The sequence below is a fragment of the Stigmatopora nigra genome, chromosome 3 (genome assembly GCF_051989575.1).
Source record: "Stigmatopora nigra isolate UIUO_SnigA chromosome 3, RoL_Snig_1.1, whole genome shotgun sequence".
NCBI lineage: Eukaryota > Metazoa > Chordata > Actinopteri > Syngnathiformes > Syngnathidae > Stigmatopora > Stigmatopora nigra.
Window position 1 is genome coordinate 12,268,204 of NC_135510.1, and position 26,108 is coordinate 12,294,311.

The following is a 26,108-nucleotide window of genomic DNA, read 5'->3' on the forward strand; positions in this document are numbered from 1 at the left end:
AGTGAGGAAATCAAAGGGATTCAAGAAAACATTTCTTGACTTATTGTTATATTTACATATATTACTTTCACTTTCACCATTATAAATTAGATTTCCTTTTTTTACTTTTAAAAATGCAGTGACTTGTGATGTAGGACTTCAAACACTAAATTACTTATTTTCCATTTAACATACCCTGATCCATCATAGTTATGTAATTCCTAATGTATTTTTAATAGAATTTGATAAGTGATTTTACCTCTTACTTGAGGGCTTTGCTTTTAAACCAAAAACAAATATTTTGAATAGCTTAACTTAATATGTATTATGCGACCTTAATTTCTGATTTTATTTATGATAAAAATGTCATCAGTTAACTAAATTATCATAAGATTGAGCCACAATTGTCCTTGTTTTTCTCCATTATCATATCTATTAGATCTTTTCAAGGGTAATAGCAAAAAACTATTCCAATGAGTAGAATGACTGTGTTAAATATATATGCGACTGATTCTATTCTTGAGGTCTGACTGTAATATCCAATAACATAGCACATTGATTTTGGCCCAGGATGATGTGCTTGCTCGGGTATTCTCAGTCTCAATAAAGCTTCCTGTTGCTATTTTGGAAGGGCTATTTGAGAGTATGTGTTAAATATATTTCACGCACGCCCACTCTCATTCTTTATTCATTAGTATGCAAACAGATTTGTTTCAACATCCATCAGCATTTAAATGTAGAGGACACCAATGTGAAACAAATCTGACAGATATAAATACTTTATTTTGGGGGAAACAATAGAAACATCCAAGGTTATTAGAAAACAACTTCAAGTTCATTTTTTCAGTGATAAGAGAGAAAATAACCAACAAAAAAAAAAAAAAAAAGAAGGAAGAAACAAATAAAAGGGGCATGACAAACAGAAAATCCTTGTAAAGCTCATTGATAATATAAACAACTTACATTGATCGTGGGTAATATAGAAAAAGGCAAGTTAACCTCAATGATGTTACGACTATAAAATAAGCGTGTTACAATCCATTCATTCTCTGCACTACTACTAGTGTATGCTGGAGCATAAAATAAAGCTTATAAATTTGTGACGGAATGTGACCCTCGCTGCATCCAAATAAAAAGGGGAAATGCTGTCATCTGCTGGAGGATGTAATTATGCAGCTATTATCGCAGCGCTTAAGAACTGCAGTACAGTTGAGTACTGTCAGCAATCTATGGAGGATAACTGGATTACAGCAGTCATTATTCGCCCTTTAGCCAAAATGTGCATATATGTGGGTAATTTCTTTTTAGGTCTTGTTTTTTTTATTTTACACAAAGTAAGCCAATATTTCTTCATGCCTTCTAAGGGTCCCCTTGCATTGAATATTCTCAAATGAGAGGGTATCCTCAAATAAAATGCAAAGAAAAATGATATGTATAGCCAGAGAGAAATGTTATTTGTTTGTTTGTTTGTTGTTATTTGTGCACTGTGTAGTGAAAGCTTTACATCTCATTTTACTTGTATAATGACAATAACAGCATTCAATTAAATTCTACTCAAACAGACCATTTTTGTTTTCAAACAATGATTCTTTACTTGATTTTTCAGAACGTTTTTGAAGTTCCTCAAAAAGCACAGAATATTTATAATTGTGAATGCTGTCTGTTTGCTCCTCCACTTCAATTTAACTAGTAATTACCTTGCTCACTATCTTGGAGGTTTATGCAAAACTGCAAATTTTAATGGAAACAATTGCTTAAAAATGGTCCAACCTTACCCAATGTAGATATATTTACAGTAATAGAGGGGATCTTATAGTAGCCGTGCGGAAAAGAACAACCTTGTAAGTGAAAACCTAAAAATCAAAAAAAATTGAGATGGCACAAAACAACTACATTTTTTGCAAACACTGCTTTCACTCAAATAAAAATGGCATGCCAAAAATAAAATAAAACAACCCCCTGACAAACAGTAATCGGGCCTGAGATCAGTCCATCTTGACCAAATAGAGCATTCAAGATAAACACAGCACTAATCCAATTCCTGCTGCAGTCAGATTTGTAACAAAGGAAATGATCTATGGCCACAGGGACTGACTGTCTGTTCACCAGAAATAGGCTGGATCAATAAAGGATCATATTACACCAGCATGGAGAAAAGACATAAGTATGGTATGGTAAAGGCACACAATCATATGAACGGAATGCCGATGAAATGCAACCATAGTTTATCAATCATACTGAATAGTTTATGGCTTCATATAAATTGTAGCTTTGTAAGGCTCACTTTGGTTATAAACAGTTATTACATTAGTGGAATCTAAATTATTAATTCATTCATCTTTCATGCGGCTTATCCTCACAAGGGTCCCAGGGATGCTGCAGCATCCCTGGAGCATTATATTTTAAACTAAATAATTAAGTATACAAACTGTTTTTGTAGTTCTTACATATTCTATTTAGTATTAAAAAATATTGTGGTGGTGTGTTTAGAATTAGTTCTCAATGATAAATGCAGGCCGATTATACATCAATGGTAAATGCATCAAATTCAGACTATATATGTGTGTATTCTCCCTATATTTGCTGACAGTAAGTCCAATATCATTCAATGACATAAATTAAATTAATGCATTATGATGGTTATATTTTTCAATTATTATCATGGAATCTTTGGGTTTGATGTGCTGAAAATGCGAGTGTGAATCTCACTGTATGGAAAACTGTGTCGAATCTGTCGTTGCCAAAGCAAATTCGCATAAACATACCTTTGACAGATTCCATGGCAGCCAACAAAACAGCCAAAGAACAGAAATATGACCGGCAGCTCAGGTAATTTATCTTACCGTGTGGTCGTACGTATCTTAACACTACTTTTACCCGTGGCACTTTCCTGATTAATGTCCATAAAATTAATGCCGGGACAGCTAAAATGCAGCGCTAGCATTAGCCGCATTGCTACGTGCAGCGTCGGGCAACTACAACACTATACAGCCCTGAATGAATGAATAAAGCGCATGATCTGAACATTGTCTTGAATATCCCATGTTCCTTATTGTAAGGGTGATGTATTGTTCACTATCACCAATTCATCACATTTCATTTCCCCGACGAGTTTTGACATTATCGGGTAGGGGTTAAATCAGAACCATATATTAAGCATGTCCTCTCAAGTAATGTGATGTTTCCCATTGTTCGAGTTTAGCCATCTCATCTCTCATCTCATTTTCTGAACCGCTTTATCCTCATCAGGATCGCGGGGGGTGCTGGAGCCTATCCCAGCTGGCTTTGGGCCAGAGGCGGGGGACACCCTGAATTGGTGGCCAGCCGATCACTGGGCACAAGGAGACGGAAAACGATGCATGTTTTTGGAATGTGGGAGGAAACCGGAGTACCCGGAGGAAACCCACACAGGCCCGGCGAGAACATTCAAACTCCACACAGGTGGACGTGACCTGGATTTGAACACAGAACTGCTGTGAGGCCGATGCGCTAAACACTTGCCCCCCCCTTATTTTATACTGTTTTTATAATTTCATAAATATCTATAAAAATATATATACATTAGTAGTCTTATTTTTGGAAGAATATCGGGACTCATTTTCAAAAATGTATTTTTTAAAGCTCATTTTTTAATTTCATGTAATATATTTTATTACATTATATTAGTTCATACATTTATCTCTAAAAATCAAGAATTCTTAGAATTATTTGTTAATTCCTTTTTTTAAAAACTGTTTATAACAGGGATTTTTCAATCCAAAAGGTGATATCTCAAATAAGTGCAACAGAATTGTGACAATTATGCAAGCTAAAACTGTGATGGATGAACACATGCTGTGTTTGCAGATTGTGGGGGGACCATGGTCAAGAAGCTCTTGAAAATGCCCACGTTTGTCTCATCAATGCCACAGCAACTGCAACAGAGATACTGAAAAACCTTGTGCTTCCTGGTAAAATGTTTTTACATTCATCAATGCTGGTAAAACATTTGTTTTGTTACTATAGTAGAGTAAGCCAACTGTCTTCATCAGGTATTGGAGCATTTACTATAGTGGATGGACACACTGTCTCAGGAGAAGACGTCGGACATAAGTAAGACACATTTCCTTTTTCGGCTCTTATGTACAATATAACTAACTATTTTGTTCACCTGTCGTTACTTTGTCTTTGTTAGCTTTTTCCTTAGCTGGAACAGCATTGGAAAGGTATGATCATCTCTGTGTAATTAGTGTTAGCTTTGTCAAATCAATTGATTTATAATACTCAAGTGCTTGCAATATATCATTGACCTTTATGTCACAGAACCGGGCACAGGCTGCCACAGAATTGCTTCAAGAACTGAACACTGATGTATCGGGAAACTTTGTTGAAGAGGTTAGTGTTGGTTGCTATTATTTGATCAAAGTGTCATTGGTAAGTTGATTTGGAAAACACATAATATTACTTATCTGAACAATAGGAGACAATATTAAAGAAAACGACATTTTAACATAAAACAACGAACTGTTGTTACCAAAATCTGTTAGCAAACACAATCATGCTCATGTTAACCTCTGAAAATATCATGATCATATGACCGGTATTTTTTTTTTTACAGATTTTTTTTTCTTATGTATATTTTGTGCCTATACTAACTATATTGTACATTATAGTGTATTTGACCTGAGAAATTACGGCAAATATCCTTTCTCTCTTGTGTCATCCTTATTTCAGAGTCCTGACACGCTCTTGGACAACAATCCAGAATTCTTTCACAGATTTACCATTGTAATTGGTGTGCAATTATCTGAAAGGTATGATTTAACTTTTGTAATTTTTACTTACACTGTCCGTTTTCTTATCTGACATTAACAAGGTAAATCAATTCAATTTATCACCAATAAGGCAAAATTGTTGATCCAATTTACCTTTCTTTTTGTGTACTCAGAAGCACTTGTGAATTTGGTGACAGTGTTTTACTTCCTTTATTCATTAATTTTTTTCCTCCTGAAACATTATAGCACAAGTCTAAGGCTAGGTGCAGTTTTGTGGAGTGCTTCAGTGCCATTTCTGCTTTGTAAAACGTACGGACTCATTGGCTACATGAGGCTTGCCGTGCAAGAGCACACAGGTTAGTAGCATCTAATTTGCTTGCACGAACAAATACAACTTTCAACATCGGTGTTTTTTTTACACATGAATTGAGTATATAACACAAGTAGAATCATTCAGTGTAAACATTAATGTATTCATAACTTCTGTGTAGCTCATTTTCTTAGATATCCTATTTAAAAGTGACATATATCCCCTACAGTGATTGAGTCACACCCTGACAATGCTTTGGAGGACCTGAGGTTAGATCAGCCTTTTGCTGCGTTCAAGGAACACATTCAGTCTTATGACCTGGAAAGCATGGACAAAAAGGTGCTTAGTTTGTGCAAGAATGTATTTATTTTTCCTGCTTTGCTCAGAGAATACTCATGTTTATATTTGCTTGTCTTTGTAGGATCATAGTCACACACCTTGGATTGTCATTGTTGCTAAATATCTTGAAAAATGGCTCAGCGAGGTACAGTAATATGAATAAACAATATGGATGTTTACATTTGTAAAGATGTGCAGTGACATGCCGCTGTACTTTTTAGCAAGATTCCCAGCTGCCAAGAAATTACAAGGAGAAAGAGGCCTTTAGGACGATTATTCGCGAAGGTATTTGTACTGAGTCTTTCATTGAGTTGAATCTCTTGTGTGTTTTACTTCACTTGTCAATTTGTTTTATTCCAGGGATCTTGAAGAATGAAAATGGGGTCCTTGAGGATGAAGAAAATTTTGAGGAAGCCATTAAGAATGTCAACACTGCTTTAAATCCAACCAAGGTTCCTGTTTAGATTGTGATACTGTGATTTTTTAGATAGGTTATATTTTATAGGCACTGTTATTGCTATTATTTTTTTATATAATTATTTATCAAATTTATGATTTAATATGTTGTTATTAACGATGAAATGAATGCAATTCAAATCAATAATGACAAAAAAGGCATCGTTTAAGTACTCAAGCAAAACTTTTTAACATACTAGAACTAAATGGATTGAACATTTAGTGTCATCAATAGCAGTCACCAAGTTAAATGAGTGCCCTGTAATGGTTAATAATGTGAAAAATAAGATACAAATAATTCTACATGAGATGTAATTGTTATGAATTTTTTAAAAATTAAAAAGTAAATTTATTTTGCAGATCCCCACTGCTGTTAAGGAGCTCTTCAATGATGATCAATGTAACAACTTAACATCGCAGGTTTTGGACTTGAATTTTTATTTTCATTAAATTGTGCAACTATTCCTGTGAAAATATTTAAGGTCGAATCCACTCCATTGCCATTCTTTGACAGAGTTCACCATTCTGGTTGATGACGCGAGCCTTGAAGGAGTTTGTGCAGAATGAAGGCTGTGGAAACCTACCGGTCCGAGGGACCATCCCAGATATGATTGCAGACTCCAAAAGGTTTATCAACCTCCAGAATATGTAAGAATCTAGCATGAAGAGTATACAGTAGTTTGAGACGTGTGCAGCTGATAAAGTGAACGTTTCCACACAGTTACAGAGAAAAGGCCCTGCAGGATGCCGTGTCTGTTGGCAGATATGTTGAAAGTCTGGTGCAGTCTGTTGGAAAGGTAAGCTATCATCCACTGTGAAAATACGTTAATGCGACACAATTAATAATATGCACTAGTGTTAGTAAATTGCGATAAGCCTTTTGGGGAAATAATACAATACATCTGTGGAAAAGAAAACCCACAATAATAACTTAATTGCTTTTAGCATTTACCTTTTTATTGCTTGTGCATTGATAAAATATATTGTTCTCTCCGACAGGCACCTGAAAGCATCTCTGAAAAAGACATCAGACTGTTCTGTAAGCAGCAATATATTGTTTAGTTTTTTTCCGCACTTTACCAAGTTTATTAAACTTAATCTATACTTTACTGTCAAATGTTGAAGTATAGTTCATCTTTTTTATTCAGTTCAATCCTAAAAGTACTATGGAAGTCTTAATGAACTGTTTTTATAATTCACTCACTGTCTTATTTAAAACTCGCCTGACTATTGTGTCATCTGTTTTAATTGTTTTTTTGTTTCACTGATTTCAGCAGATGTTGTTGTTGTTTTTGTGTAGGCAGGAATGCGTCCTTCCTGCGGGTGGTGCGCTGCAGATCTTTGGCGGCAGAGCACAGCGTGGATTCAGTCAACAGAGATGAAATCAGTACGTAGGAGATACCCTTTCTGAAATGGATCCTATCTCATTTTTCCTGACAATATTACGTTGCTTTTTAGCATTAAGAATGGCCAAATCACTCAATAATTAATTGTATTTCTTTACAGCCTCATGCATGGACAATCCCGATAGCGAGATGGTCCTCTACCTTATGCTTCGAGCAGTTGATCGTTTCCACCAGCAGCACTCGCGCTATCCGGGTATTTGCAATGTTGGGTTTAATGTGAATTCTCTTGGTGCCAAATACACATTTAAATAAAACAGCGCTCTAACAGTGTAATATTTTTCAGGTGTGTATAACTATCAAGTAGAAGAGGACATCAGTAAGCTCAAGCTCTGTGTCACTAGCTTGTTACAAGAGTACAACCTTAATGTCAACATTAAGGATGATTACGTGCACGAATTGTAAGGCTTACTTTATTTCTATTGTTCTTTATTTGATTTTGGGGGGTGAGGGATTTCCTACTCATAGATTCCCAATTTATAAGTTATTTATGAATACATTAATTCACTTTTTTGTAGTTGTCGATATGGTGCAGCAGAGCCCCATGCAGTTGCTGCATTTATGGGAGGTAATGTCAAAGTTTATAGTATATTCTGTGTTTCCCACATTCCTCTCTCTTTCATTACATTACATTTTGATTGGTTTGATTGTATGTGTTCAGGTTCTGCTGCTCAAGAGGCCATCAAGATTATCAGTCACCAGTTTGTGCCATTTAGCAACACTTTCATCTACAACGCCATGTCACAGACCTCTGCTACGCTACAATTGTGAGACAGGTACACATTCTAAACCCATTCACAAAAACACAAGATGGACATCCTTGAATATTTTCCTCTCTCCAAGATTTGTTTTCCTTTTTCTAAAAACATGCACTTAACTCATGATTTGGTCAAACAGATATCATTCTGCTTTTCTCATATCTCTTATTATATTCAGTGATAAAAGTGGACTTCTTTTCAACCAGTAGATGGCACAATTCTATTCACAGATAAGAATTCTTCATTACATTACATCCACGCTAACACTATCTAAAATGACGACATCTTCGCCATAGAAGTGTCTATGATGTTTTGTTTTACACTGGTTATTAAAAACACAAAATTTGGAAACAAAGAGGCAAACAAGAAATTAATGAGACACAGCTGAAATATTTATGTGAATTATGGTTGCTGTCATTTTCTGAAGATATCTTACTATTTCACGGTACTCCAATCTACCAAGAACCCGATGGTAGATGCAGTGTACTAATTGTTTGAAATATAAAAAGCAAAAGTGTCAACTGTAATCAACCATCATTAACAAACCCAACGAAACATTGTCTAAAATTTATGATCCGACTACTATCTAAATAAATTATGTTCAGGATTATAATAATTAACCATCTATAATCATTTAGTTTAGTGGTTGATGTGACTACCTGCTACATTGGCACTATCTGTATATTTTCTATTTTTAACATGCACATGATTAGAAATTAAATGGTACTGGAAAATTCCTTTACAATATTAACTGGAAGGAAGAAGTCTGCTTTTTGCTCATACTTTAGCATTTTGTAACTAAGTAATTATACAATTTAAAGTGAAATATAGCAGCTTGTTAAGTTGCTCAAACTGTGTAACAATTTCATCATGCATGTACCTTATGCTTGCATCACCAGCGGGTTGATTGCTTTAAGTGATTTATTATGAATAACATTGTTTGGTTTGGTTTGATAATATTGCATATTATTTCTCTCTAAATACTAACAGCTATAATGCGATATATTTGTCAAAGTTACCCACAACCTTTGTGAGGATGAATCGGTTCAGAAAATGAATGAATGATCAAAGTTATTTTTATTTAATGTTGAAGGTAAGACTAAAGCAGTACTCAGTGGCCAAAAAAGTCTATTTATTTATGTGCATTAATGTAGTTATCCATTCTTTCTTATCACAGCCTCCATTTTTGTGTCAATACAATCCCGTATACCACATCGTCACACGGTCGCAAAAGTCACTGAATTTGTATCATTTATCTTTGTGGGAGGGTCGGTCCTTTTCTAGAATCAATCTAAATCAGCAGCACCTCCTGCGAAAGGGCAACATGGCCAACGTTGATTCTTCCTGGAAGCTTTAAGCAATAAAAAGTACGGAAATGGGAGTGAGAACAAGATGACTCAGCTGAAAACATAAAGGGTAATTGTGCCATAAAGGTGGTCCACATTGTGTATAGTGGATGAGGACTAAAGGTAGAGAGGGCCTTCGATTAAAAACCTGTTTCTTGATAGCTCATCTCGGCTTCTTTTAGCTATTTGCCTGGCCAAGATCCAACCAGCTCAGGCCTCACCTCCTCATGAGGTCCAGGCTGAGAGGAAAGCAGCGTGCATTAGCGTTCAGTTTTTACTGGGAGACTGCGGGAGGCCGGCATACTTGAAACCTCTGAGGGGTCGGGGCCGAGGACCTCGCCATTCTTCCCACAAACAGATGGAGCTGCGACACTGGAATTTAAAAGTACAATAAGTGCATGCCCAAAAGAAGTGAAAATAACCCTGTTCCATAGCAAATAACAATGATTTTGCTTAATAACATCGCATAGGGCTACATTTTTAACTCCTACCCCACCATGTAAGTCCAACTTTACATACAGTTTTGGCTTTTTTCCTATACATTTTCACACCACAAGGCTTGTATCACTGCTGAACTGTCTCATCTACGTAAATGGCTTCATGCCTTCCAGTTTGTTAATCAGGTAATGCATCTCTCTAACCAATCAGTACCTGGCTTGCATTTATAAGATAACTAATGCTGTATTTGACATCAAATATATTATTTATGCTTTCATTTGCCTGCACTTCTGAAGGCAAATGTTTTAAACTAGGGACGCTTATGTATAAATATTATTAAAATCCTTTGGTTATCTGAACCACTAATATATTTGATTGCATAGGGGGAAATTTAAAGTATTTTGTTCCATAACAGTAAAGAAACTTGGAAAAAAACTTAAACAAATTTTTATGGCACGTTGGTAAGTGTGTCCGGTGCTAAAGCAGTATTTAAAAAAATGTTATAATTGATGGCACTTTTTATTTTATTACATAATTGTAAAGAATCAATAGCTCGTAGTGCACCGTGACATCTGCGTGTTGGCTCTTCTCACAAGCGGATCTGCTGCTCTATTTTGTTACTGATTGTTCAGTGGATTAGTTCTGTCAGTTGTCATTATTAAAAATAATTACAGATAAAATTAAAAGCAAATGGAAGTTCAGACATTCTGCAGACGGATGTCCCCCAGACTCCTCTCTTTGGCCTAAACAACGCTCATCAAGTCCCAAGAGAAAAAAATCTGTGGTAGTGTTTTGTGTAAACCTGCCAGACGCACCAATGGCAGCGTCGACATAACCTACGACTCGTCACCTGGAATCGTGTTCTTTTAGCTGCTATGCCTGTAGAGTCAAGAAGTTGATATGTCCAGATGGGGTCAGAAATTGACATACTCCCTCCTGGGAAACTTTGGTGTCCAATTTCACTCAACCCCTTCTGCCTACACATGGTACGCATGTCATCATTCATGTGTTCACACTGTACACTCTCATGGGACTTGAATGCACTCTAAGTCACATCAGCTTGATACATGGTGCACACATTGTTTAAAACATTCACACAGCTGTAATTTGTTCAAACATTTTTGCTCCTTTATTACATCCAACCACATTTCTTCCCCAACTATTAATTTGTTTGTACGTGTAGTATATAATAAATACACTACTCTTTGGAATTACTATCCAATACAATAACGAAAATAGAATACTGCCAACGATAGTGTGCAGTATTTCATTCTTTGTTTAACAAATTCCTGATAAATGTTGGTGCCTTTTGGTGTATATGTATATAAATATTCTTTCATTAGAAATGATATGTCAACATTCCTGAGGTACTGCTGAATGTGAGAGTATGCTTGTTCGGGTACAGAATGATTTACTTGCATTCTCCAGGTGCCATTCTTATCTCTGTCGCCCCTTTCTGGCATTTGCCCCGTCACTGAGATCAGTCAGATGCAGGCTGGGAATTCAGTCTGCCTGTTTTAATCCCAATTCCCTTAACATTAACAGATGTGTACTCAAACCAATCTCATTCAGTTATCCTATGTTAAATATACATACTTCTATCCTGATACATCCATATCTAAAAAGGCGATCTTTTGAAGCAGACTGCTGCACAATTTACATGAGCAACCCTGGCTCTCCTGATGCATGCATGTTTTCTTTGTCTCGTCTCATTTTTCAAGAGACATTAATGAAGACCACCTGTTTGTCGGGTGCAGGCAATGCATTGAGAACATAAAGAAAGAGAACTATGTCAACAATGTGAGCCAAGCTTCAGGAAGTTACAGATGTGATTGATGGTCGATGGAATAATTTCATCATAGATTGTTATCAACATTGTTTTTTTTCCCTCCCTTATATTTGTGGTATAGTTCATCCAGTCACGTGTGTTTGTGTGTATGTGTGGTTAAGAGAAGCAAAGAGTGATGATCTCCACATGGAAGTGTTTATGAAGAGTAGATGCTCAGGGTGAATTCCTCAGATAAGTGACACGATGTCTCTGTTGTGAGTGTATAGTAGCGCAGCACCTCCCTATATGGACAACCTCCAAAACCTGACTTTAACATACAAACCAGAGCTTCCAGTCTTGGGCACTCAAAAGCGAGTGCGGATGTTTGAACTGCTGTTGGTGAAACACACTTTTGCTTGTTGGAAAACTTTACTCAGCAAACATCACTTAGGTCAAAGTCTGCGACATAGTCAGCTGCATCGGCACCCTTTAGCTGACAACATTTTTCAGATTCCTGTCTTTAACTATACTGGTACCTCGCATTCAACTCAATTTTTTTAATCTACCATCTGAAGATAATGTTTGTCATCCTCTCTGTGTAATCAATATATCCAAAGATGAGCTATTAATCCTAAAAAGCAGTTTTGTGTGCGTGTGCAAGTAGACTAAATATGTTGAAAGCCATGAACCAGGTGAGGAAGCCCAAAAAGGGACTTTGAATCATGTTGACTTCTATTACCTCTAATTAGATGGCTCAGGGTTTGCAGAAAGATTTTAGGCGAAAGTTGCTCTACTCTGGAAAACGCTCCGTTATCCATTTATTAGGAATCCTTGTGGGAGGTTTGGTAGTTCCAGACTTGTTTGGGCTCACAATCAGGGCACCTCTCCAACCCTCTCCTGCTTTCTCACCCTTTTTTACTAAGCATCAGCTGCGTTGGCAGTTTTGGTTTATTGCCGAGGGAAGCGCTTTCCCCTTCTTTGCCTGTCATGTCATTGAGTGTTTGGAGTGATGGCGCCTTGACAGTACAGCATCGGAAATTCTGAATTTGAGATGACACTTCAAGAATGGAGTAATTAAGTGTATTCTACCTGGTATTTCTAAGAATTCATGTCAAGTCTTATTTATAGAAATTCTTTCAAAACTGGTCTGCTCAGTGAATCGTGTTTTCTTCACTAGAAGCGTGTCCATTGTGACAACAACCCAGTGTTCGTTGTCATGTCAATGGTTGATCTGACCTGCCCTGGAGGATATAAACGTGCTTTTTCAAGTAATTGTCTCTTTAAAACACCTTTTAAACTGTTCAAAGTGATGACACATATTTCAGTGTTGGGCAACCATGGTACTACAATGAAGAAAAAAAAATGTACCCTCTTGTTAACAGGAAAATAAATCATTTTATCTGCTTAAAAAAACCCACGCGTAACAAGACGTAATACATAATCTAGTAACTTGAGTGGAAAAAAAATCTAACAGCCAGCAGCACACTTTTGCTGTAGACACTGTGTTGCATCAGAGTGCGCTGATCTGCATTTTCCAAAGCAGTCACCATTACTGCTACAAAACTATGAGGGGGGCTTAAAGGAGGAGGGGTTTGGTTTTTTTTGCATGTTGATTTGAACTGTAAGTGGAGAGTACACAGCAAGGGACTGCCAGACCCTGTTAGATGGACATATGGCAGTGCTGTGGCCTGGGGCGTCATTTGGGGAGGGGGATTATATGCACCGGGGCATTATGTGTTTCATTTTGTGTGCTTGCATGGGTTTTGCGATGAATCTGTGACAAAGTTAAGGGGTTTAATGAGGCATTGCAGGGGGTTAGAAACAGAAGGACGGCCCGGCACTCGCCCAGGGATTTTCTGTAAGTGCATTAGAGGGAGGAGTCAGTTTGAAGTCCTTGTTGCGTTGACACAATTGAGTTCCCAGCCCACTTTTCTCTGATCCCCACTTTCCATTAGTTCTTTTGTTCACCACTTTCACCCAATTTTGCTCTCTCAGAGACGTTATTAACAGAACATCACAGCACAATCCTATAAAATAAGTAAATGTTAAAGAGTAAATGTTGGTAGACATGAGAGGCAAAATTCTATTATGCATCTTTTAGGATACAATGTACCTAATGAGCCATTCCCAAATTTATACAAGCACATCAATTGCTTATATTTGCTTACCACTTCGAAATATTATCTTTTTCTCCACTATTGCACATTGGAAAAAAAATGCTTGCAAGGATTGACATTATTAAGGCATTGTCAAGCCCTTTAAAGGTAAATTGCATAGTGTGATATAACATTTAGAATATTTATAACACAAAAAAATATATTTCTCCTGCTCATGTGGTAAGCAATGCTTATTTGGGGAGCAATTTTAACTCCACCATAGCGCAGGGTTGCTCAATAAGATTTTTCTTTTTATAAATACACATCTAGCTTTTTTTTTAATGCTAACAACAAAGTCATATACTTAAAGCTGACTTCCTCCTCTAACATAAACGAGCCGTGACAGCTGCTTGTTAAGTGATATATTGATCTTGGATCGAACCCAGGACCACAGAACTATGAGGCCGACACACTAGCCGCTGAAAACCAGCCCGCACATTTGCACCAATATTTCATTCCAATTTGATAAAAAAAAGTGCTCAATTCCTTGAGTTTCATATTTCTTTCATTTGTCAGCATACTATAAGTTCGATCACAAATATACATCATATATGTGTCATTTTTCTTGCAGCAGCTGGATTCTATGTGAGATGCTTGAAGCTACTATTTTTAGTTAGCTACGTCGAAAGACACCAAACTGTCACTCACCCTGGCTGACCTTAGCAACTCTCGCAACTGCCTCTTGGCATTTGAATGTGAACTACAATTTAGAGTATCTATAGTATGTAAATATTCCAAGAATTCATAGTTCTCTTTTGCTTATTTTGTAAGTTCGAACTGAACAGGCGTGTTTTGGGAATGCGGGAGTAAGTTTGTGTATCCTTAGAATGCATATTTTAGTATCACTTGTTGTATATAAACATGAATAATTTGGAGAGTAATCTTTCTGCGACTTCCTTTTTCTGGAATGCAGATTTTCATTCCATCAAATGGTTTTTACCCTCCCCCTCTCTGCATGTAGCGGAGGTTATATCATTTCAAGTATAAATAATTCACCAGGGGGTGTGCTGCTAGTGCAGTGTTTGTCTTCAAAGCCAGGAGTAGTTTCGTCACGAGAGGAACAGTGAAGGTCATCTCTTTGCTGTGCACACTCTTTTGCCGTTATGGTGACTATAGTTGAAAGAATATACCACAGGAATGCTGTTAGGGAGTCATTGTAGATTACATGCCTTTTTAAGGAAAAACTGCCAATGTAACTTTTTGGCTATATATATTACAAAATGTTATATCTTGACACAATTTTAGCACCACAAAAAAGCACAAGCTGAGACTGCTTGGAACTCCAAACATTTTTGCTGTGAGGCAGCTGTGCTTGTCAGTCAACCATTAACAATAATAATCAAGCATCTACAATTGCGCCAACCAGTCCACATGAAATCATTTGTAATCATTTCAAATATTGTTTGGATAATCTCAAAATAGATTAAACAAAAAAGAACAATGCATTTTCCTGAGACTACAGGGTTTTTTTTCTCGGTTTATGGCCTTTTTGAAGCTTCCTCTAAGCAGAGCAGGGAATTGAGTTGCTGTGTTGTGTAAAACAAGTTTTGTTACGAAACCACAACTCTGTCATCTTATCTGTGTTGCAAATACACTCATTGTGAAATGACTACAGGACACGTTGACAATGCATTCTACTCAATGGTGTTATTGATTCAATTCTCTAAACGGGAGAGGATGTCTTGCAAATTTAATCGTTAAAGCACAATGGATATAACAATATGCAGTCTTAATTTAAATTTTGGGACTTGTCTATCAGCAATACAGGAAAATATAAACTGTTGTTTACCTCAAATGAAAAGTTGGAATGCATTTTCAAAGAACTATTACTGCAGATTTGCTAACCATCCCAACATGTTCATGCAGTGCACTGAAAATGAGCTGCTATAATGTGCCTCGTCAGGGTAGCAGCTGCATCAGCAGAGTGCGACAGAATAGAAAGCAGTGTCTTTGTTTGTGTGTGAGTGTGTGTGTGTGTGCCTCTGCGCGTGTGCATGCTTTCGTGTTAAGAGAAAAAAAACATGCTAGGAGTTAAGGGTGATGGGTATCTTGGAGGAGACAAAGGGGAAATCACAGCTACTCTCAGCATCCATTAGACCCACACCATGGATCAATATTGATCCTTACTGCAGCTCTGTCTAATAGGCTTCTGGTTCAATGACAGAGCATTAGCGCATATGTCCAATATGACTCAAGGGTGCAAAATAAGATATCAAGCTGTGCAGAGGATTTTTAGACACTACAGTTTTTGTGCCGTGTTTGACAACATGGTTACTAATGTGTGAACAATTTGCCCTGGAAACTTTTTCTTGTGATATCATATGTAGAGGTGTAACACTATCTCAATCTGACTTAATATTATGTCGATTATTCAAGGACAATATAACACAAAACATTTATCAATATCGTCACCTGTTAATTTTTCTGTTCTGTTCAAAAGAAAGGTTGACATTTTAACGAAATGCTCAGAATTTTAAACAGTGTGTTAAATGTGTACACATTATCACATTAAATTGATCGAAAGCCCTTGAGTCAAAAACCAATCATGGCAGCCTGTAATATTGGGAATATCGTTAGCCAAAGAATCAATCTATCATGTCATCATGAAACAAGTGATTTATACTCTGACTATTTTGATCTGATAATTCTTCTAGCCCCATCACTCACTCGATGCATTTTCCACTTACTCCTACCAATCGTAGAGGAAAAGAGAGAACGTCTGCAGAACCTTCATAATTATTCATGTATTTATTTTATTTATTACCTCACGTATTACCTATCTATTTATGTCTATAATGCCTTTCCTATATCTGCATTCTCCTCACCCTCTTGCTACTGTGACAACGAAATTTCCTGAATACGGGATGAAGAAAGTTATCCAATCCAACCCAATCCAATTAATGCTTCGAGAAATGAATGAGAGCGTGGGCTGTATCTGTTGGGTTTTGTCCACACCATCTGTATGATCTCCTGTGAGACCCTCTTCTTGAAAAACAAACAACACTCACTCTGCCTGTTAATCTGCCACCTAAATCATAGTTACCAGCATGGAAAGATGGAATGAGGAAGCATTCGGTATTTTGAGTCATTTCATCTTCTAGACACAATGGCATGTATTCCCTCAAGAGTTATTATTAGCCACCATTTGAAGTTGGTGGTTTAAATCAAATATGGAAAATTTGTAAATTTTCTGAACTGCTTAACCTCACAGAGGTCACTGGGGGTGCTGGAGCCTATCCCAGCTGACTTCAGACACCAGGCAGGGGACACCCTGAATTGGTGGCCAGCCAATCAATTGCAGGGCATGAGCAGATGGACAACCATGCACGCTCACACTCATAGCTAGGGGTAATTTATCATGATTTTAGAATTTGGGAGGAAACCAGAGTACCCAGAGAAAACCCACAAAAGCCTCGGGAGAATAGGCAAACTCCACACAGGAGGACCTACCTGGGATCGAATCCAGGACCCCAGAACTGTGAAGCTGGCGCGCTAACTACCAGCATTTAGAATTTTAGAGGGTCAAAAAAACAGTGTTCTCTATTGAGTTCAATCAATGGATGACTCATTTTTCATATTTAGGCTGTTAAAGTTGGGGTGGGGGGTTTGAGGGCTGAGTAAAGAAACAATTTATTTTGTTAAATGCAGCTCTGCCTCTGTATAAAAAATGTGTTATGATTTATCAAATCAAAACTTTTTTTTCTTTATGTATTGCAGCCATTTTTTTACTGTGACATACCAGTGCCATTTCTAACCAGATCCACCAGCTTGGTTAACTCTTTGTCAGCCATTCTGACACAAAAAGTGGATTTCTACAACACACATGCCACAGACCGAATACAATGAAGATATTGTTACTTGATATTGTCAAGAATTCTCCACGAGACATTCGGTTAAAATTATGTATTGTTCATTTATGGTTGTTTACCCCTGTTAGCCATCTATTTCTCATTGTAACTCCATTATAGATTGTCCAGAAATCAATCATTAAAAAATTCTAACAATTCTAGTTTACTTCAACTACACTAAAAATGATAGACAATCAATTATGGTATAGAAGTGTAGCGTAGTAGATCTTTGTGTTTTAAGAACCAAATAGTGTTTGTAGCCCGACCTAATGTGCAGTTTGAACATTAAGACTGCTTGAATATTGGAAACAAATGTTTAGGAATTTCCAGTTGAGTCCAATGCTGGTGTATTGTCCAAGACTCAGGATTGTTTAATTTGGGACAAATCAAGACACAAAACTACTAAATAAAACACTGGCCCTGGAAAATGCTGCTACAATGTCATTTGTGGGCCACAAAGCAGATTTAATTAATTAATGTATTTTTCTTTTGGTAAAAAAACATATAGAGAGAAGTGGTTCACTGGTCGTCCACATAGTTTTGACAATGTGCAAATATCTTCTTCAGTTGAACCAACCTAAAGGCCTAATTTTCAAATTACTGTATATATCAAGGCGGATTAATTCATTGTGTATTTATCTGTAGCTTCAGAGTTAACCAATCAGCTCCATATCCACATAGCCTTGAGCCTATTGGTGTGGTGTGCTGGGGTATGCTTGTGCTTGTTCATTTTAATTTCGGGTGTTTTGAGTATTTTGATGCCAGTCCCAGCCCAGAGCTGTAGTGGATTGGTGCCTCATACTTTATCAAATAGCTGCTTTGGATTTAGTTCAAGGTTTTTTTTCCTCTTAGCTTGCATCTCCGAGTATCAGTCAGAGTTAGCTAACGGCCTCAGGCTGAGAAACCTGGAACACAGTCTGCGCTTTGTGCAGGCCTTTGCATATAGAGCACATAGTGTTGGGGTAACCAGGCAGTGCAGCTGGCCTTTTGGCCTTTCACAGCAGCAACTTTAAATCAAGAGCCAAAGCACAAGAGCCCTGTTCAACCATTTAAAAAGACATTGAGAGAAAAGATAGAGGGAAATGTAGGGATTCGTTGTTTTAGCAAAATACTGAGTCACTGGACTGTTGATCATTAATCATAAAAGAAACATTTATTTTGTATGACACAAAGACAATGTTTTACACATTGTATCATGAAATGATGATTTTTCTAGCTTATCATTGCAACAAAAAACAAATCACGTCTCTTTTAGTTGAATATACCGATAATGAGCGTCTGGCATTGAAATGCATAGAAAGTACTCATTGAAAATAATGTTGAGAAAGAGAGAACAACATGTCAGCAAGCTCTTCTTCCCCAGCCCCCATGAAAACCCTTTCCACAACATTCCTTTCATAAATATGCGGCACCAGAGTATTTTTTTTAAGAAACTAGAGAAAGCCGGTATGCGGATGGGCCTAGAAAGAAGCTATGGGAGTTTTTCATGATTACTATCAGATATCCGCCTATATGCTTTGACCCACGGTCCAGTAGTTTGTTCAAGCTTGGGTGACCACTCCACTCCTCCAGTTCACACACACATGCCCAACCGCCTCCCAACTGTCCACACACAAAAGTACGTACACGCACACATGCAAGGTTGATTTCTTTGACTCCCCCATGCTAATGTATGTACGTTAGCGTTCCAGTGGCAAAGACCCAAGGACTTTAGACAACGGTGTGAACAGCAGGTCGGGCAATCCTAAAACCTTATGGGCATGCATGGTCAATATATAATACACACACATCGCCCTGTGCCTTTTTTGATCCAATGTTCTAAGAGTGACTTTGCTTGAAGTGCTGCCAGCATGTCTTTTCTGGCTCCGCAAAGAATCAAGAGTTTTTCTTTTCATCACTTCCCCCCCTTCCACTCACTCCCTCGTAGGTAGCATTCTTGCCCCTTCTCTGCTAGATAATTGGTAGTTGCGAGCTGCCTTCATTTTTTTTTTTTTTTTAAACCGAGTGTGAAGTATGTGCATAGTGACACAAGATGAGGTGTGTCAGATCATTTCCCGGACTGTAATCAAAGATGAAGCAATTTATACCCCAAGTGCCAACTAAAAAATGTTATTTTAATTTGGACCGGAACATAAAGAATGCAATAGAATGCAAGAGTTATTGTAGAATAACTTGATAACATACCATTACAACATGAATGTTCAACAAAATTCCTAATGGAGAAGACCATTGCCTATCTGGAGCAACCCCCTCCTCATCTGAACAAGCTCAAGGGGGTCATTGAGGGTAGCTGTTTTTGTTGTGGAGGATCCCGGAAAATTCTTCTAAGGGTGCATGAAGGCGTAGCAATGAAAGCCAGGAAAGTGATTTAGATTCTAGGAGGATTGCGTAGAAGAGGAAAAAGTTGCAGTTTGCAATTACATTTCAGATATGAAATGTATCAGAGTTGTTTCTAATACACATATGCTGGAAAAATGACATCCTTCAAATTGTACTTTTTCACATGTATACTCCATAACCCATAATACAGCAAAATGTCTTTGCTTGAAACATATTTTGGCAAGTGCAATACAAAGAAGTAGAATCCTGACTCAACATATTTGTGATTATTTCACCAATTCATTTGCATAAGGCCAACTATTATGTAAATTTGAGCTTGAATAGAAAGCAAACCCTCACTAGGCAGCAGTGTTACATGAACCAAAATATTTGCATTGAGCCAGGCAGGAACCTATAGACCATTGCACTCTCCCTTATGTGAATAATCAGCCAACATCGGACCTGCATTGCAGCTTGACTGCTTTGATCTTGTCAACTTAAAACATTTTGTGTATCAGGTAACTTACTTGTGTTTAGTGAGGTGCTATAAAATCTGCATTATTCAGTACCCTAATCACTTACAAGAGTTGTTAAGTCAAATTTGCATTAAATTAACAGATACACGAGTTAATTTGTGAGGTTAAGCCGTTCGGAAAATGAATGATGAGCTAATTATTTTTGATGCTGGAAAGTTCATGGAAAGAAAAGAAGCTCACTGTGGGCTGTAACAAGCTTTTATTCCCGGTTCAATCATTCAAAATTCAACAGATTTTACAAGTATAATTTGTTATAAAAGGCCAAACATTCTGTGGCTTTTAACATGTTATAGAAACAATAAATGAAAGTCAGCTAATATTATCGTATCAATCCGGCTCACAAACAAAAACAGATTTAATCACTTCATTTGTTAAAACATGTCCATCATTTGCCCTGTATTTTGAAACAAGTTGTGTGGTTAAACTGTCTTGACTCACGCCTCAATTTCTAAACTCCAGTCTGTTCTTGTAGTTTAATCTTTTCCTCTACCTAACCTGGCTGGGCCTATTACCATGTGACCGTTTTTTTTCCTTCTCCTTTCTTTTTTTTTAAAATTCAAAACAAAATTTATAAATGCCTTACTAACAATTTAACCCAATGATTATTTTGACATTTCTAAAAGTTCGGATGCTTTTGCTTCTTTCGTACCACTGGAAGATTTCTCAAAATTTCCACGAAGTTGAAAGATCAACCTTCCTGTGTGATCTCGGTACTGAGAGCCTCCGTCATACCATCGGCAGCCTCTGGAGCTTCCTGGACATCACCTAGGTTAATGTCTGTTTTCAGTTCAAAGTCACTCAGCTTCTTGACAGGCGACTCCACCAATTCCTCAATACCATTAACACATTCCTTAGGGGTGGTGGAGACTTTGCACTCTCCATTCACAACCGGTAAAGCGGCTACTTCCATCACATTCTCGGTAATAGGCGAGCTCTCCATATCACCATTCTCAATCTTTGTTTCTCCCACATCCTCAGTGCAAGGCACATCTTCCTCAGAAGCTTCAGTTTTTGCGTTAGGTTCAACAGGTTCTGTTATGTCTTGTTCAGCTGAGTCATCATTTAAAGGCATACTTTTGTCATGGTTTTCCTCAGCATGTACAATCTCGGTTTCCATGCTGTTATCTGGGACCACAGCTGGTTCAGGCTCATCTGCTTGGCCTTGTTCCTTTGTGTCAAACTCCTGTTCTGGCTCAGTTACTTTCTCCGGCACGGACTCTGCTACCTTTTCTATTTCGGTCTCGATAAGTGTCTCTTCCTCTCTTACTGGCTCGGACAAAGTTTGAAGTTCCTCAGTGGACGGAGGTGGGAGAGTGTCCACAGAAACAGTCACTGGAATGGGTTCTGGCTCTTGAAGTTCCTCTTCTGGACTTGAAGGAGCAACCTGTAGTTCATTCACATTTTCTTCAGCAGTAGCAGGTTCTTCAACAGGCTCAGGTACAACTGTATTCTCTGGTTCAACCTCAATTGGTGGAGCTTCTTGGTCTGTAGATTCTTCTTGTAGTGATGATATTGCCTCAGTTAATGTTGGCCGTTCTTCTAGTATGGTACCTGGCTCCTCAAGTACTGCATTAGATTCTTCTTCTACTCCAGCTATTTTTTCCTCTTTAACGACAACTGCTTCTTCTCTAAATGGAACAGGTTCCACTGTTGGTACAGCTATTTCCTCTTCCACTGTGAGTGAATCATCCAATGCTGGAGTTGTCTCTTCTTTGACTGTGGCTTGCTCTTGTAGAACCGGAGTAGCCTCTTCTTTGACAATGGCTTGTTGTTCTGGAACAGAAGCTACTTCTTCATTGACTGAGACTGGTTCTTTTGGAGCCGGAGCAGCTTCTTCTATGATTGGATTTGGTTCTTCTGGAGCCAGAACTGGTTCGTCCTTAACTGTAACTGGTTCTTCTGATGCTGGAGCTGGTGTGATTTCTTTTTCTTCAGGTGGATCAGATGTCGGCTCTTCTTGGGTTTTGGCTACTTCAGTTACTGCTGCCACAGCTGACCCTAAAGTTTCCTCTTCAACATTGGCTGATTCAGCTTCTACATGAGCTTCAGATGTTGGTGCCTCATCCGCAACTTTACCGGACTCCTCAGCACTTGCAGCTGGTGTGGCAGTCTCATCCTTTTTATCTTTGGGATCACTCACATCGTAACCCTTCTTCTTCTTGCTTAATTTCCCTCCCATGGTGTCACCTGGAAAAAGAGATGACATTGATTAAGACATTGCATCGCCTTCGAACACGTTAATTTCATTTTAGGAAAGGCAGGGATTATTGCATTCATTTCAACTGGCAAATTAGATCACTCCATTTAACTGACTGACCTGAGTTAAAACACAGGATACACTTGATGTAACACTCATGACCAGATTAGCATGACACACCAACTTAAATTTGAAATCTTAAAAAGATTATACTGTCTATAATTGTGTTTATATACTGTTTGGTCCAACAACCCATAACATTTTTTCAATGTAAAATATCATCTATTAAATTCTTTAAATAAGTGTCAAATGAATATTTTGTTGCCAAAAGTATCATATGCTATTTGAAAAAAAAAGTGAAAAATACAGAGTGAATATTTATATGACACATCACTGTATTACATATAATTTCCTTTCTCACTAGCAAATAGTAGTGTATCACACAGACAGTCTGATAGTGGAACAAATGTTCAATGAGGATGTCTAAAGGGCATCAGCTGATTACAACACAATTGTTCTTCCTTTCCGAGTAATAAAAAAAAGGAGAACTGCCGTCTGTGTTTTGTCTCATTTTGCTACCTTTTTTTCAGTATTGTTTGAGAAGAAATGAACCCATTAGAAAACAACAAAATCATATATTTTAAACGTTTGATTAAAATACTCCAACCCATAATAATGCGAGCACCCTTCCATGTAAAAAAAAAAATGCAACCATGACATACGGTATCCCCGGTAAGAATTCTTTGATTAAAATGATCTAATCCAGAATAATGCAAGCACCCCTTCATGTTTAAAAAAAAACAGTAACCATCACATACGGTACCCCCGGCGAGGGCAACATGTTGGGATGGGCACCTAAGTGAAGGACCAGGGAACTGTCCATTGTACTGCAGTGGAGCAATCAAGACGCGCCATGACCACACACCACTGTTGCGGGATTGGTTGGAAATTCATTTCACCTATGTGACCACTCCCCACTACGCCATTTCTGTAAAACTGTCTTGTGTCAGCTTTAAAACCACATCGTCTGAATCGACTTCATTTAAACGTCTTTTGCATTTCTCAACATTTTATTTATAACACAGCAGTCATGTAGTTGATTTTTGTTCCATTTTGAACTGTTAAAGTAACGTATTGAGCAATTCACAAGACAAATGTGCAACAGACCTATTCGGACATTTGGTTTTGGATCAATGCATAAATTGAAGCAGTTTTTATTGGCTGCTAAGAAAAAGCCAGTCACTACAAATATTAGAGTGAAACTAGGTTCGAACAACAAACTGATAGGGTAATATGTAATTAAGAGATAAGAGGGCACTTTCCAACCACTGTCCATCCCCCACTTAAACCCACCAACGCCTCTCTCTCTCTGCCTCTCTCTGCTCTGCTCTTTTTGTTCACCCGTTCGAACAAAAAAGTCTTCTCTAACATGGCACACAGCAGAAAGAAAGCCTCTCCTCGTGTAATGAAAATGAAACCTGAGAACTTGTTTCCCTTTTGTGTTTTGTGTGCTTCATTATATTGCATGGCCTACTTAAAAAAAAAAAATCTGAGCTGCTGCTGGTAAAGACGCACTAGCACACCCACACACACACACACACACAGGCTGAACCAGTCTCGAGAAGAAAAGAGAGGAAAAAAAACTCATTGGCTTTATTATTGAAATGGAATATATTTGCATATTTTGAGAAGTGGAATGCTGAGAACAATAGAAACACTGCACATAAGAATTGGTACTTTTTCCACCTATTTTCTCCTTTCTCCCCTTTTTTTTTGTCTAATGGGGACATAAAAAAGGACCCATTTGACAAAATAGCAAATACTAAGGCAATTTGACCAACCTGTATGTGAGGAGGGCAATCAGTTGGTCTCCAGCCTCGGCTTGAAGGTGATGATGGAGTGAAAAGCCTTGGGAGTGACAGCTGCGAATTCCGGTCTTGCTCCCTGAGAGTGCAGTGTGGATCTGAGGAGTGCCCCTCAGACATCTGTCGCTATCACAATGCAGGCTGGCCCACTAGGACTCCCACTGCAATCTATAACCTCCGGATTTTTAAGCCCTCCCCTCTAGTACACACCCTCTCCACTGCAAAACTACCAATACTGTAGTACTACATCTGCAGGCCAAAGAATTATAACAACACAACCATATAAAATATGCAAAACCAAGATATGCTAAGTCATAACAGGGGTCCTCCTAGAGGAGGGGTCATACAAAGATACATTATGCATGAGAGGCATATGTCAGTGAAATCTCAATAGCTTGGGGAACAAACCTTAGTATTCATATAGAATATGTAATGACAAGTATAAGTAGTTTTAGTCAATACATTAGACCAATGGATAAATCATATAGTCCATAAATATAAAGAGAAAACTGTTGTTTCAACAAAACAGTAGGTCACTAATTAGTATTTGGAAAAACTTAAAAGACAAAATAGTCATTAGGATGTGAACTATTCTATTCGACTGAACATTATGACAAATCTGCATGGTTTAGGATTGTGACCACAAAAGATCACATAAGGGTTACCAGAGTTGGTTAAATGACATTAACCGTTTCCAGAAAAATGTGAACGATTTGGTTTGATACTGTTTAAAAGCCATTTCTGGGTTTATGTACCTTTTAATTGTTTTTTTTTTTTTTAATTTTCCCTCAATTGTACATAAAATGTCTGCAAATGTTTTTAGAGGAACAGCACCCTCATCTGTAAGAACAGCAAAACACATCATGCAAATGTTTATTTTAATGGATAGTGAGAATAACTCTTTATTTGACATCTTCTATTTTTGTTCATGTGCTTCGACTTCAGCTAAAACGTGGAATATTGAAAACCTAAACCACATGTGTAGCCTAATTTTGTTAGCTCTAGGTCTTGAATTTTTAATTTTGGTGCAGCGATGGCACACAGATGGAACAGAGATTCCTTTTGTCAGGAAAGGTAAACAAGAAAATAAGATCAATTTGGCATGTACTTTTGCTGGAAGCAGAATTTGATAGTGACAAAGGTACAGCAGCAAAGGCCGAGTTTCACATGACGCTAATATTCTGGAATGCAATTCCCAGGAGTTGAACCCAAACCCTGTAAGACACTTCCATGCTGTGCTTCCGTGCACAGACAGTGGAGTCATCTGCATGCAAGCATGTTGGAAATTCCCCAATTCGTCAAATGAATTTGGGTATCTTCTGGCTATCCAGACATGCAAGAGTAAGAGTGAGAGAGAAAGATTATTTGAGGCACTGGAAATCATTGAGTTTCACTCAATTTCTACTCAAATTGTTATTAAATAAGTAAAATATATACATATACTGTATTTTTGGTCATCTATTCATTGGAGTGCTTTTTTTGTGCTAATGGTCAGAACAATCAGGAGGTACATACACGTGCACAAAAACTATACACTTGTTGCCATTTATCCAACATATTGAGTTATAGCTTCCTGTGTTTAGTTTAACAAGCTCTGCTTTCAAACAGAGTAAAGATATTTGTTAGTAAATTGGGA

At 37.6% G+C, this 26,108-nt stretch overlaps 2 protein-coding genes across 4 annotated transcripts; one reads left to right on the forward strand and one right to left on the reverse strand.

Annotated features, from left to right (window-relative positions):
- Positions 1-2,688: 2,688 nt before the first annotated feature.
- Positions 2,689-24,118, forward strand: nae1 (nedd8 activating enzyme E1 subunit 1). Of its 3 annotated transcripts, none has more exons than XM_077714179.1 (21): positions 2,689-2,808; positions 3,826-3,929; positions 4,011-4,071; positions 4,154-4,184; positions 4,282-4,353; positions 4,693-4,772; positions 4,980-5,089; positions 5,273-5,382; positions 5,465-5,527; positions 5,604-5,667; positions 5,743-5,834; positions 6,199-6,258; positions 6,353-6,486; positions 6,560-6,635; positions 6,838-6,877; positions 7,139-7,225; positions 7,345-7,437; positions 7,528-7,642; positions 7,760-7,809; positions 7,903-8,017; positions 23,412-24,118. In XM_077714179.1, exons 1-20 carry the CDS (start codon positions 2,759-2,761, stop codon positions 8,010-8,012), a joined length of 1,602 nt encoding a protein of 533 aa, XP_077570305.1. In that variant the 5' UTR covers positions 2,689-2,758; the 3' UTR covers positions 8,013-8,017; positions 23,412-24,118. The 3 variants fall into 3 exon arrangements, with proteins under 3 accessions (XP_077570305.1, XP_077570304.1, XP_077570303.1); XM_077714178.1 differs by lacking the exon at positions 23,412-24,118 and adding an exon at positions 17,425-17,945; XM_077714177.1 differs by lacking the exon at positions 23,412-24,118 and having other exon boundaries at positions 7,903-9,506.
- LOC144194846 (uncharacterized) lies at positions 20,591-24,696 on the reverse strand. The gene is made up of 2 exons (XM_077714180.1): positions 24,449-24,696; positions 20,591-22,597 (listed from the first exon to the last, which is right to left on the reverse strand). Exon 2 carries the CDS (start codon positions 22,587-22,589, stop codon positions 21,099-21,101), a length of 1,491 nt encoding a protein of 496 aa, XP_077570306.1. The 5' UTR covers positions 22,590-22,597; positions 24,449-24,696; the 3' UTR covers positions 20,591-21,098.
- Positions 24,697-26,108: the final 1,412 nt, after the last annotated feature.

Bases quoted from the DNA above. Each gene is read 5' to 3' on its own strand.
- nae1 (XM_077714179.1), top strand. From the start codon at position 2,759: ATGGCAGCCAACAAAACAGCCAAAGAACAGAAATATGACCGGCAGCTC. The intron at 4,354-4,692 runs GTTAGTGTTGGT...TCCTTATTTCAG, and splicing joins CGGGAAACTTTGTTGAAGAG to AGTCCTGACACGCTCTTGGA. The intron at 5,090-5,272 runs GTTAGTAGCATC...TATCCCCTACAG, and splicing joins TGCCGTGCAAGAGCACACAG to TGATTGAGTCACACCCTGAC.
- LOC144194846 (XM_077714180.1), bottom strand. From the start codon at position 22,589: ATGGGAGGGAAATTAAGCAAGAAGAAGAAGGGTTACGATGTGAGTGAT.